Source organism: Taeniopygia guttata, chromosome 3 (genome assembly GCF_048771995.1).
Source record: "Taeniopygia guttata chromosome 3, bTaeGut7.mat, whole genome shotgun sequence".
Taxonomy (NCBI): Eukaryota; Metazoa; Chordata; class Aves; order Passeriformes; family Estrildidae; genus Taeniopygia; species Taeniopygia guttata.
In genome coordinates, this window is record NC_133027.1 from 98,240,708 (window position 1) to 98,254,822 (window position 14,115).

The window sequence follows — 14,115 nt, forward strand, 5'->3', positions numbered from 1 at the left end:
TTCCTGCCCCAAAACCCTCCCCTTCGGCCCCAGCCGGGGCCCGGAGCACTGCCCTGCCGGCCGGGGGAGATGCACCGGGCGTGCCGGTGCCGGTGACGGGGCGGGCTTGGCGCGTTCCCGGTGCCGCTGCCCGGACGCCATGAGGGAAGCGGAGGTCGGGCGGCTCCTGGCTGCGAACCTGCTCCGCGCTCTGGCCGTCGTCCTGACCGCCGTGGCCCCGGCTTTCTTCCTGGACGGATTCAGCGTCCTGGGAACGCACCTCACCTGGCTGTGTGTTTGTTCTGTCTGTGTTGCTACCCTTAATATAATCTTGCACTTAGTCCTTAGACCAAATCAGTCTCCTAAGAGACGTTCCTTTGCTCACAAGGTAAGATTTTTTAAAAAAATTCTTACGTTGTTACCAGTCAACCCAGAGGGGAAGGAAATTCTCGATCTCATTTGAAATAATCAAATGAAAAAAACATTTTTTTTATGGTGAATTCTCATTTTCTATCAGTGAGTTGAGTGTAGCATCTCTTGAAACAAATTTTTCAGTATTTTCATGATGTTAAGCTTTCCCTACCTGTAAGTAACCTGTTCAGGTGAGTGAGTCTATGCTTTCCTGATTCTTGCCAATGCAGTATTGTTTATTGTCCCAGGAATTTGCGTGGTGGCAAAACCTGGCAAAATTAAATGGCACAGAACTCATTTTGTAGTCCAGGCCTGGGTCATTTTCTTGGTAAGTGGATATACCAGGAAGAAATGTCATCACACGTTTCTCGTGTGGAGTTGTAAGTCTGTAATAACTTTAAGAGGAAAAAAAAAAAAAATTCAGAATCTGACACATAAAAGAGATACTATGCTACATTTCAACAACTGAAAAAAAAATCACATGGAAAGGTATCAAAATACCTGCATTTCCTTGTATGATGAAATTTGCATACAGAAGAATCTAAATTTGGGAGAAGCTTTTTCGTAGTTACAGTTTGCAACGGGGAGTGTTAAAGGTATGAATCCCAATGAAATGTTTTGGAACAGAGTGGTTTTGGAGCAGCACACGACTTGTCCAGCAGTGGGGGAATACCCCAGAGTTTTGGAGTCAGGGGGAATAGTCTCACTCCTGACCTGCTGAGCCAGGCAAGATGTAGTGCTCTGAGGTGTTTCTTAAACGTTCAAGTGATCTTCCCTGCCAGCATCTCTTTGTGTGCAAAGCTTGTGTATAGTTTTGCTGACTGAGGAGGATATGAAATGCACAAAACCGTGATGGAAAGCAACTATTTTAACCATCCGTGATTTAAAAATGAAGCACACTTCATGTTCTAGGTGAGATTTCATCCTAGGAAATAAAAATAGATAGGAGCAAATATAGAAAAATAAGGGTTCAAGGGAAGTTACAAATTCAGAACAGACCTTACCAGAACTGTTTATCAAGTGTTTTTGCTTCTACATGATATAATGAGTACCCAGAAACTGTTGTTTAAGTTCATAGAAAATTATGTGTTTTGCAGACTTATAGAAAGTTATGGATATTTTTCAAATATATTCAGAATTTAAGATGCCAAGTTCAAAATGTAGTTTTAGTTAATGCAATTTTGAATCTTTATGTTGCAGACTTTTTTATATTGTAAGTTTTCTTGCTTTAAATTTTTTTTTCACTTTTTGTGAGAGTTGCTTTTTAATGAATGGATATCACAGATGTAAAACAGAAGTGTAAAAATGCCCAATAAAATTACTTCTGCTTATCTTGTAATTTCTGGTTATATTTTCTGTATGTTTGCCCTGTTTAATGGGATGCATGAAAAAAATGTAGGTGGAGTGTGATGTTTTGGAATTAACTATTTCAAGTATTAATATATGGAAAACTGTTTTGAAATATGCCATGCTATTATATTGTGCTTCAGCTGAAATTAAAGTAGTAACAGAGTAAAATGCACCTGATAAGATTTAGAGTGTGTGTGTTACTTATGTTCTGTTTTGAAGCATTATTCTGATATTTTATTGCTCTTTTTTAGATATCCAGATTTCTAAAATGCTGTATATACTTTTTCATGTCTTGCATACTATTTCATGCGATTATTGTTCTTTATGGAGCACCTCTCATAGAGTAAGTCAGAATACCCTCTCTTTCTCTAAATATTCTAAGGGGGAGCTCTCCCTGCAGATGGTATAAATATTTGTGTATTTTCTGATACACCGGAAGCTAAGGGATAAGCTCCTAGCTGGGGGAAGAACGGTGGAAGCCAGCTCTTAAATGAGACTTCTGTAAATAAAAATTGTAATACAGTTACAAACAACTCGGTTTACTTTAATTTTTATGTTAAACATATGGGCACAAATATTTTTTGTAGCTTTATTTAGTCATTTTCCCTGTACAATTCTAAACCACACATCTTGTCTATCTTTCATCCTTTTGATGTTACTGTTTTAACTTTTATGAAAGTTTAAAGAAAGAAGTGTGAAGCAACCTGGGTTTTGAGAGATATACTAAGTTGTTGACTAACAGTAGTTTCATGTAGTTTGGTTTCATGGTTGCTGTCACAACTGGAAAAGTTGAATAATGAAGTAAATATCCAAGAATACTTCAGTTTAGAACTAATGATCTATGTGAAGTACACCTGTGGTTTTTTAAAAATATTACAGGTCTCAGCCATTTCAAAAAATTACTACATCTCACTCTTGAGATAACAGCAGAACTCTTTCCAGCTTCCTTTACTATTCTACAGAGTAAGAAAAAAATATTTTATTCCTTTATATGAAGTTTAAGAAAGCACACATGCTTTCACAAGTTGAATTAGAGGGACTTTGTTCTTCCTAAATCTTGCAACTTTTAGAACAACCACCTCACTGAATTTTGTAATATTCTTTTTCTTTTTGTAGGTTAGTGACTGAGACATTTTTGTTTGCAGTTCTTCTGTCTACATTCACTACTTTACAATGCTTGTGTTTGCTGGGACCAAACATACAGGCATGGATACGGGTATTTAGTAAAAATGGGTAAGTCCTAATCTAAAGTTTCTGATATTTCTCTGAATAGAAATGGATAGAATTGGTACAAAAATATATAATAGAATTTTTTTGTAAAGAAAACTTCCTGGATGATGGGTGGATTTTGTATTTGTGATTACAGACCTATGAAAGCTCTTCTGACAAAAATATTTATTTGAAGACACTGATTCAGAAAAATGGCTTTTTGTTTTTGGTGTTCAGATGCTAAATCTCACTTTATATGTGTTTGAAGGAAGTAATGTTTCCAGCACATATTCTACTGGAGTAAAAGCATTGTGCAATCCTGTATGATGGTTGTCAAATAAAGGGGAGACCTGTCACTGAGCTATGCATGGAGAATCTTACACGTGATCCAGTAGTACCTTCGTAAATACAACTTTTAAAGTAGGAATAGGAAGTCAAAACAAGCACTGTTTTAAACTTGGGTATAATGTTGAAAATTATACATGACTTACTATGTTCTTAAGTATGTATTATTAACCCATACTATTTTCAGTTTCAAAGAAAGCTGTTTTGAGTGTCAGAGTTTTCAAGCATTAATTTTTACAGGAGTATGTTTAAAGTAAAACAAGCCTTCTAATCACATTTTCACCTCCAGTGGCAGCCATGGCATTAGCATGTATCAAGGATAATGTATTTTTCAGAAGATTTCCATTTCTTCTGCCTTTTTTCATTCCATAAATAATAGCGTGTTGAAAGGCTGGGACACTGGAACATAAAGAGGCTTCTATGCTTGAGATTCGGTGAGATTTTAGTATTCATTTCCTTTTAAAAGTTCATAATGGCAAAGTCTCATCTCAGAAGACAGTGAAAGGTTGTATTACATTGCTGACCTATGGAATTTTTTTTTGGTTTGCACTCCTGTAGAGGAGGAGACTTTAATACTACTTTCAGGTATTAAATTTTGGTTTAACTCAGTTGTCAACTTACTGAAAAATATCTTGGATCCTTATTCAAGTCATTTACACTTTTTTTTTTTTTTTTAGTTGCAGTGTAAATACACTGTAATAAAAGCAAGGATTTGTTTAGACAAAATAAATCATTGCCTATTACTTGGTCATCTTTGTAGGTTTTGTATCTGGGAGTAACAGCTGAATTGAAATAACAGATGTATGACAATATCAGTTTGTCTTTGTGCCAGATAGATTTTGAATGCCTGTTGATTTATTTTTTTCCTAGTTTGGATATTAATGCAGTTTCAGCACAATCATTGCATAGGAAACAGTTGTCTTGTTTCGACACTTCTGCTGTGAGGACTTGTTAGTACTTCTTACTAGTGAGCCATGTCACGTTATTTGAGAAAAATGTTTATTGTTGATGTTTGTTTACACTTTGAGTATAGACTACAAAGAAATATTGTAACAGGTTTCTTTATGGATTGTAGCAAGCTGCTCATTTAAAAATAATCCTGTGTTTTTTCGTTTGACCTCGTGAAATTGGAACATCTTAGGTCTGGGTATGAGATGAGTGTAGACATGATACATTAAAAGGTGTCTAACTTAACCATGTGGAATGAGGTGGGACTGGTTAAATGGAGGAAAAGGATGGTTAGGTAAAATCAGTAGAGCTGTTTTCCTTGAAAGCAGAGTTTACGGAATTGAATTTCACTGGAACAGCTTGAAAGTTCTAATCGAGTGTATAGCTTAGTATGAAAAAGTACCTGGGTGCAATTTAGACTTAAGTAACCTTAAGCCTATGTGCACATAGAATATGTGAGAAAAGTAAGTCTATGTCTTCTACATCACAAACCCTTCCATTCTTAGTTGGTTATAAATAGGGCCCTTTTCACTAATTCTGCATTTGGAAAGGAGTGGTCTCACATCAGCATCTCTGGGCTCCTTACTCTGACATCTGGAGTTGTGACTGATGTCAGGGCCATGACACTGATCATGTGCTGCCATGTGCTGCTGGGAGCGGTTAGATGGAAGTAAAGGCTACAGAAAGGGTTATCAGCACTAGAGGCAGCATGTGGCTGTTTTTTAAAGTGTTTCAGTAACTTAGCTGAAATAGCCTCCTGCATAAAAGTCTTTAAGAAAGCGGTTTTCAATTGCCTTTTTTTCCCCTCTATCTCTTTTTGGAGACTGTTTATTTCAAATCACTACTCTGAGAAAGCAGTTGAAGTTTCTGTTATAATATAAATTATAAGGTGTTACCAAGGTAGAAAAGAGATTTTATTTGGATATTGCCAAAAAATAGTAAAAAACCATGATGTTAGGGCTCCTTCCTGTTTTCATTATGCCTATTTTATCACCTTATGAGCTGCATACTCTTACAGACTTGAAATGTCCCTTGTAAATGGAGGCATCGTCACACACCAAGGGCTGCTTAGTATTTAGTCCTGCTGCAGTCAAGAATTCCAAATCTTGTCTATGAAGGAGCTGTCTCAGTAGATTATTTATGTCTGCTGACCTCTTAATTAAAACATTATTTACAGCTGAACTGAATTTATTGTATTATTTAAAAGGGTTAAATAATTACTTTAGGCTTTAAAGACCTTTCTGCCACTAGCATTCATTTATTATCTTAAACATCGCTACTTTTGTCTGTGGGATTATCTTAGTTTAAAATGAAAGAAATGTGGAAAATGCAAAGTTTATAAACATTTCTGCAGCTGTTAGTCTTATGCAAATGAGGCGTTTGTGGTGGAATAAAGAATATCTTCAAAAATCCCAATAAGTGTCAGTCATTCCAAGAAGAACAGTGAGTACTTAAGTAATGACTTACTTAAAAAAGTAAGTAATTCAGGCTAATGCTGGAGGACAAGTCAGGTTGTCTTTGGGTAGCCAGTCCATGCTACAGAGGGGTTCAATTAGCAGCTGAAATAGTTGCCAAACTGCCAATGGCTCTTTTTCACTTGGGCACATGCCTTGCTAATTCTCTTGTTTTGCTTTTGGACTCAGTCTGATACCTCCATATGGTACAGCAGTCTCTGGTGAATCTGCCACACACACAAGATGCCTTGTGAGGTATAACTGTACCTCAGTCAGAAGGTATTTTAAATGGATTTAGATCAGTTTGTGAAAATGGTATAGCCAAAGCACTGTACTAAACACTTGGTGTGTTCTGTTGTCTGTTTTGCTGATTTAAAACTGTAGTGAATGTTCTCTTCCTTGTTCTACTGGACCGCTCTGTGCTCAGTTATTCAGCTGCTGAAAATAATTTAAAAGAATTTTCTGTGTGCAGTTTTCCAGTTACATCAAGACTTTTCAAGAATAAGAATCTCAAACTGGTAGAATTGTGAACTGGAATATTTTAAGTTAATGGGGTCTTGTTATTGTAGAAGAAACAGTTCTACTCAAACTGTCAGCCTTGCACTGTCAGTACTGTAGTCTGCAAGACATTTTTTTTCTGCAAATACTGAAAAACGTTTGCTTTAAACTTGGGAGCTGTTTGGTCAATAGCAAGTGCAGCAGTGTGTACTCAGAAGGAAAGAAATTTTATTCTCTTCAAAACCAAGTGTTCATGTAATGCAACCTAAACAGGACATGCAAAATTCAGAGTTTATTGTGCATCTAGTGTTCAAGATGCTAAAAATGCTCATATTTTTTCCTCTGTTAGCTGAAGCTAGGTGTACATTTATAATCTGAGATGTAGCAAACTTTAAATTCAGATCTCCTATTGTACTGATTTAGAGCAGTGACTCTGGCCTGGTCCTCCTGTCTTGAAACTGTGCCCTACTGCATTCTGAACTTCTGTTGCTCGTTTCTTAATTGGTACCAAGCACCCAAATGTTCGTGGCCTGAGCAAAGCAGAGTGATCAGTTGATACATTGATGGTAGTAAGTGCTCATCTGCTAAACAGAAATCCAGCTTTTCAAAAACTTTTGAAATCAGTAGTGGCAGAAGGCTATAAACTGAGAACTGAAGTAATTTAACATCTCTTAAAATGTGTGCCATGACTGGTAGCGTAAGAGTTCTTTAGTGTGCAAAAATTTTATCTTGCAGCCAGTGTATTTGGACTTGGATGCACTGCTACCAAAGGACTCCAATGTGCAGTTACATTTACTTGCAATGTTTCTTTTCAGTTGATGGAAACTTGTTTTGAAATATTCTCATACTCGATTTCTGTGTTAAATTTTGAATTGTTGTAGTCATCAAATATGTCTGTACCACAGAGTCCTTTATGACTGTGCTTGTGCTTTTCTGTACAGTCCCACAGTACACTTCCATGCCTGCCTCTCCCTGCCATGCACACAGTTGTTGAGATAGATTTATTTGCTCAGTCTAACAGTGTTTCAAGGTAACATAAATTAGCTTTTGCAGTAAACATCTAAGGAAAAAAAATCCTGAAAGTGTGATATAAAAAGATTGTAATTATAGCTCAAATATGCAACTTAGATTTTACTTCTAGTTTGTGTGTTTTAGGAGAAACCTGCATACTATTTATCAAATATGTGAAATTTTATGTCTGTTCGTAGCCTCAAAAATTTTGTGAGAAATCTGATCTAGCTCTCTGCCATGGTAACTTCTGCTGTTATTGAAAACTTCTAACACACTTTTTACAGAGCTATGTCCATATGGGAAAGCAGTCTCCAGATTACTTCCATGTGCAGTATACTTGGAGCTTGGTTTGGAGCATTTCCCATTCCTCTTGACTGGGATCGGCCTTGGCAGGTCAGTATGTATACCCTTACCATAAAGGTACAATATATTAATTTTCTGGAGATGCACACTACACAGAATTGCTCTGAAGCCATTCAGATGTATTGTACTTGGTCATAAGCTATTCCTTCAGAGTTATGCCAAACTTTTAAAAACTCATTGGAAACATCTCTGCCTAGGGTGTAAGGAAGTCAAATGCATGAGTTTTACTTCCAGTTTAAATAGGTTCTTTATTACATACTTGAGTATGTTGCATGCATTACACTTGAGTGTCTGTTGCCAGCAAATTTTATAATGGAATAGAACTCTTAATGATTTGATAAGAAGAAGCTAGACAAGTTGGAGAAGAAATGTGAAATTATGAAGATGGCTTCAAGTTTGCTTTCAGTCTAGTAGCTTTTATTGCTCACCGGTAGGGAAAGAAAGATGCTTTCCTGGTGTTTTAGCTCCCCTCTGTCTTCCATAAAAGCACTTAACAGAAGGTATTTTAAATGGATTTAGATCAGTTTGTGGAAATGGTATAGTCAAAGCACTGTACTAAACACTTCTGATTTCAAAGAAAGGCAAACATTAGCTTTTTAGTTGAATAAGAAAAATGTGAAGCTGGCATTGCAGATTCTATCTTTATGAATTCCAATGTTTATGCTAATTTCTTACTATGTTTTTTTGGCACGGAGAAGTGATTCAATTAAATGTAATTGAAGTTTGCAATTGCCATAAAATGATGTCAGCAGTAACAGCTTCTTCCTACATGTGCTCAGTGTTTTATAACTTTGTCTGGTTACCAAACTCATACACTCTTGGCTGAGTAGTGTCTACCAGGCCTATTCTTAAGCAGATGGTTTCAGAGGTTTCTTCCAGAAATCAGTGTAACAGCCAGCACAGTTTCCTCTGTGATATTGTAGAGATGCTGTGGCTTACAGCTGCACTTAAAATTTTTCTTCTGTAAGTGGCTCACAGCCTGCTTTTATGCCATTAGTCTTTCATTGCAGTAGTGTAATTAGACATTAGAATTTGTATTTCAAAAATAATGGAGGAGTAGGTTAATATTTTAAGCAAAACATCTTCTTCCCTGAAAACACTTGGTTTTGTTCCTGCAAGATGCTTCACCATCAGTCTGGCATAGGTTTGTGTTGGCACTAAGTAATTGTGGACAGACATGAATGTAACCCAAAAATCAAGGGATTCACTGAAACGCAATCTCATATCTCCTTTCCAAGTCTTACTCACTTCCCTGCTTACCTGATGAGAGGCAAGCACTCTTTCCTTGCTCAGATGGGATTTTAAAGTAGCATGTGTCATCTGACAGGTTTTGTTTTATTCCCAAAATCTCAGACTTTGCCAATACACTATGTATAAAACCTTCACCTTTTATGCACCAATGGTATGAGGAACACGTAGGTCAGGGGGTTCTGATTAACAAAACAAAGACACTAATAGCTGAAGACAGATACTTTAGGTAGAGTTAATTTTTAGCTTTTGGTTCATTCCCACATGTTCCAGTAGTGGGAGACACAAGTTTGATAATGGTCTGAAAACTTGCTGTTTGAAAACTCTTCCAAGTTAATAGAAGTTGAAAACTCTTCCAAATTACCAAAAGCCAAACATGACTGAAAATTTAGCTCTATAATCTACACTTAAACATCTAAAATGTTATTATATGACTCCTCAGAACAGCAAAGTATCTGCAGAAACTTCAGATATCCAGACTTGTCAGTGGCTTTTTCTGGGTGTGAATGCTCCCCAGTGCTCCCTGTATGTCTGCAATTTCCCTTTTCCTTCACCATCTCCACCCTCATTTCTGACATACTTCTGATACTGAAGTTAGCAAGGGAGGTTTTATGACTCAAGTTCTACATCAAAGATCTTTTGCCTAGATCTAGAGCATTTGCTGCTGTTCTTTCCCTTCCCCTCATTTTTCCCATCCTCACTTCTCCGTCTTACACATTTTAGAGTTTTAAATAGTGGGATGGGAGAAACAATTTTTTGTTCCACTTTGAGTCTGACCTGCTTGATCTTTAATGATGTGGGCAGTTCAAGAGCAGCCAGAGAGTTTGCTTATCAGTCCTGCAGGCTGCCACTCCAACAGTCTTCAAAAACTGCAGTTTTAAGGGCTATTTTTTTAAGATCTGCTGATTAGGGAGGATGAAAAAAGTTCTTGTTAAAATGTACTGTACTTTTTACAAGTCCAGTGGTTTCAGCAAAGCAACACAGTGAAGCACCAAAATTATAACAGATCTTCAAGGCAGAAATCAACCTCTTTAAAATAGCTTGTCAAGGATCCTGCTCACAACTCTTGTAAGTCTTCAATCACCTATTAATAATCTAGTATTTTTCTGAAGGTCATCTCTTAAATATTGGTCACTAAACCATAGAACTGGGGGTAGTGCCCTGGCCAGGCATTTTCAGTATTTGCCCAGGAAACACTGCTTCCCAGCTTGCCCAGCTCAGCTAAGAGATATATTGAGATATTTGAGATAGATTGTGAATCATGTTCTGGGGAAACACCACTTCATGCAACAGCTGATGTCTTTTGTCTTTCTATTCCTGCTGAACAGTATGGATTCAGCAACCCGGGTATTACATGTAGTAGCTGCATGGCTGTCTCAGAAATCTTCAGAACCAAGAGACATTTCTGTTCTTCAGAAGTTCACTGAGCACTGGCACAAAGCCCCTTTTGGCAAGAGAATTCCTTTTGATACCTGATATCAGGTGATTACAGAAACTCATAGTAACTTCTTTCACTGTAACAATAAAAGAGAAGTGCTTTCTGTGTTGTCTTTAACCTCCGACAGGGGAAAGAAGAATCATCCTCATAAAAGAGTCTGCTGTTGTTGCAGATCTGTTTAGTTTGGGAAGAAAATCTTTAGTCATGATTGCCCCTGAGTGACCTAACCACTTATGGAACATAAAAGTACCTGCACATAATACAGCTGCAGGATTAATAATATTTTTAAATCTCCCTCAAATACAAAGACTACTAGTGTTTTGCATAGAACTCCTTAGAATTTCAGCTGGTATGTTTAAGGAAACACCTACAGATTAAGTCCCAAGCAAGGTCTGAAAGAAATCATGTAGATCTTAATGTAGACTTAAAAGTAATCAGAACCCAGTCAAAACCAAATTACTTCTAGGCATCTGCATGAGTAAAGTATTAAGTTGTGCTTCTGACATCAGCTGTTTTTTGTATTAGCCTAAAACCAGAGAGCTTAAGGATTACAGTTTTGGATTTATCCTTTTTCTATCCAAAAATGGACTCAGATGGAACAGCTTAGTCTTTGAACTCAAGACCAGCTTTTGAGATAAAAAGAGGTTTCATTAGTGATAGTTTTTCTTTTTGTATTTTAGCCTTTGGGCTGTAAACAATTTTTTTTTATCTGTAGTGAAAGTGATTCTGCTTTAAAGCAGAAAATGTGGTTTAAATCTTATTACTTGGGGGGAGACTAAAGTGGTATTATTATTTTAGAGAGCAGTGTTAAAGCCTTTAAGCTTGTTTATTTCAAAATCTAGTTCTGCTGTTTGTATTAATTATAGTTAGTATTTGTGATGTAACAGTATGCAATGGAAACACAGCTGCATTGCTACCCGTAACTTCAGACAATTCATTATTGGCAGATTGTCACAGAAAAGGTGAAATTGGTACTACAAGAACTGGTTGGATCAGCAATAATTGAGAAATATCATGTGATAAAGCAAACCAAAGGGTTTTTGCTGCTGCTCTTGGGCTCTGTTGGTAGCCCTGGAATGTCAAAAGTTGTCAAAACCACAAGATATCCAGCTGGTACAGAAATGTGGTGTGAGTTTGGGATGAAAAATGCTATTGATTTAGTTTTGTTAGAACAATATAATATGAGACAAGGTTCACAGAAAAAGTCACTGTGTCTTGAATTGGCGTATTTTTCCACTTAATTGGGATTTAGCACTTAATCAAACCTGGTGTCTAAACTGTAGACAGTTTAAGAGTGTCTGCAGTCAACTTTTAAATTGACCAATCATTCAGAAAGGAGAGAATGTCAACCTGCTTCTGTGAAGTCCTGGTTTGTTCATAGAAATGGCTTCAAATGGAAATGGTCTGTAGTCACTCACCTAAAGCAAACAAGAGGTTGGAGGGAGTACTGAGAATGCTGGAATCCCAGCAGAATATTAAATAAAGCTATCTGCACCATTCTGTAAGATATTTGTCTGAATTACCAGGCTCATACCTACCACAGTTCTTCTCCTCAAAGAAAAAGCAACAATGGTTTCATTTTCTGCTACTGTTTCCCTGCCCTTGGCAGTCTGTTTTGGGTCTAGCATATTTTCCTGAAAACTTAATAGAACTGAAAAATTACCTGGTAGTCATTGCTTTACACTGTGGCTGAGATGTATCAGTAGAAGTTGAGAAGTCTTTTATACCATTACCTGGATCTTACCTGGTCAGAAATCAGATGTCAGCATCCTATGTCTTTCACTAGAAATTGTTTTTACTTCTGAGTACTTCAGAGTTCTGTGGAGTAAACCTGAGGATGAATTTCATAACAAGAGTTCCAATTCATGTGCTAATGACTAAAGTCCAAATGCTAGTTCATCCTGCCTTATTTACAAACCAAGGGAAACATTGCTTCTTTATACATATGTCTTGTGATATGCAGCAAAACTGAGATAAATACAGATGTCTCAGAAAATCTTCACTTTAATTTCCATGTTTATGTTTGAAAAATATTGCATACAGGGGATATTCAGATTAGTGTGCCTCTCTATCCTTAAAAATAATAATGTTAATTGCATTTTGTAAAGCATACAACAACTTCTATGCTAAGTAAATACTATTTAAAAAGAACATTGTTTCAGAAATAAACTAACATTAATTATTTGAATAATGTTTGAGAATGGAGATGAAAAATATATAAAGCATTTGTCTTAGAAGTATAAAATATATTGCTGAAAGTCAGTTTGTGTTCTATGATTCAGGTTTTTTTTCATTATTCTGCTGTTGTTCTTAAAACAACTTTTAAGCATGCCATGTATGTTATTCCTCTGCTAGCTTTAAGAAAGATTTTCTAACTATATAAAACAATTGGTCAGGGAGGCCTAGTCTGTTGTTACTCCTAGTTGTAGATCTGTAGAATTCAGCTTATCTCAGACAAAGGTAAAGATAATTGCCTTATAGGAATGCAGGTTAGGCGCTACAGTAGTTACATTTCTGTGTTGTTTCGGTTTTTTTTTTTTTGTTTTTAATAAACTTTCCAGGACTTGTTCTGCCAGGCATGTTTCAGTCAGACTGGTAGACTAATTTTGCCAGTGTTTTGAGATTGTTACCTTATTTTTCAGCAATTTTTAAAACAGTTTTCAACACTTAATTGTGATGATTTAAATAAGGCTATTCTAGACAATTTAGAGTTGCACATCCACATTAGATGCCTCTAGGCCACTGAAGCACAATGGGTATGTAAGGGTTACAGTTAGCTAGGACAGTTCTACAAAGAACTAGAAAATAACTTCCTTTGTTACAGTTGCTTAGTTTTTCCAGATTGCCTGTTTCAAGCTGATGGTGTGCTTTTAATAACCATATGTGATCAGGATCCTGGCTTCATGTGTCACTGAGAAGTGGAACCTTAAACACACCACCACTGAAACAGAAGGGGATGATGTAGGAGTTACTAGGCACATCCTTTGTCTACTCAGCTTGAGGAAAATAGTTGCAGAGCAACATGGTATAGTTAAAGACCACAACTTTATCAGCACACTTGATATGTGATGGAACTATTATTCCAGACACAGCATCTGCCACTGACAACAACTGGATTTAGCTCACTGGGGAGTTCCTGGGTTTATTGCATTTTTGATAACAGACTTTTAAATCATGTCTCTGTTTGTTGTGTGCATGCCCTCCCATACATCCGGGGTTTTGTTGTAGTATAATTCTGATCTGTAGTACCTGTTGCTAGTGGTAAAAAGTTACTTTGAAACAATATTCTGCTTACAGTGTTGTCATTAGGTAGAAGTAAAATTGCTATATTCCTACTTCATAGTGGCTACTGCAAGCATAATAGGTAGTGCTGATATAGCTCACCTGAGTTGACTGACTGCCATGTAATTTGGCCAATATAACTGTAAATATTAGCCTTAGATACCTCTCAGACATTTGTAGCCTGAAAAATAATCCAGAGAATCTTGGGTACAGTTCTTTACTCAAGTGAGTAAATGGGACTATGAACTTTCATTCTACTTTGGTTCTTCTTAACACAGCTCAGTTGCCTTCTTGTATTCGTTTTTGGGTCTACTACCTACTGTGAAAGTTCTGTTATAAAAGAAGTTGCTTAATATGAGAAGGGATAATACACAGTTGGAGTTGCTTGAAACAGAGGTAGAAGCTTGTTCCACTTTAGTGTGGTTATCATTGTTTATTTAATAATATGTTTTCTCAGTGTAAACCTTAATGGTGAGATCAAAGGCTGTTGTGCTTGCTATAACTTTAGAACACAAATCCATTAAACCAACTTCTAGTTACAAATGCCAGCCTGAAAAAAACCTCACACTTTCTTCTTGG

The 14,115-nt window shown here is 36.7% G+C and overlaps 1 protein-coding gene across 2 annotated transcripts in view; it reads left to right on the forward strand.

Annotated features, from left to right (window-relative positions):
* PIGF (phosphatidylinositol glycan anchor biosynthesis class F) overlaps nucleotides 1-14,115 on the forward strand; it is a 25,055-nt gene continuing 10,940 nt past the window's right edge. For both annotated transcript variants that reach the window (XM_041715400.2, XM_041715399.2), the window contains exons 1-4: nucleotides 1-367; nucleotides 1,992-2,083; nucleotides 2,857-2,973; nucleotides 7,490-7,598. In XM_041715400.2, the coding sequence (XP_041571334.1) occupies nucleotides 140-367; nucleotides 1,992-2,083; nucleotides 2,857-2,973; nucleotides 7,490-7,598 (546 nt within the window). In that variant the 5' untranslated portion in view covers nucleotides 1-139. The remainder of the gene's footprint in view (nucleotides 368-1,991; nucleotides 2,084-2,856; nucleotides 2,974-7,489; nucleotides 7,599-14,115) is intronic.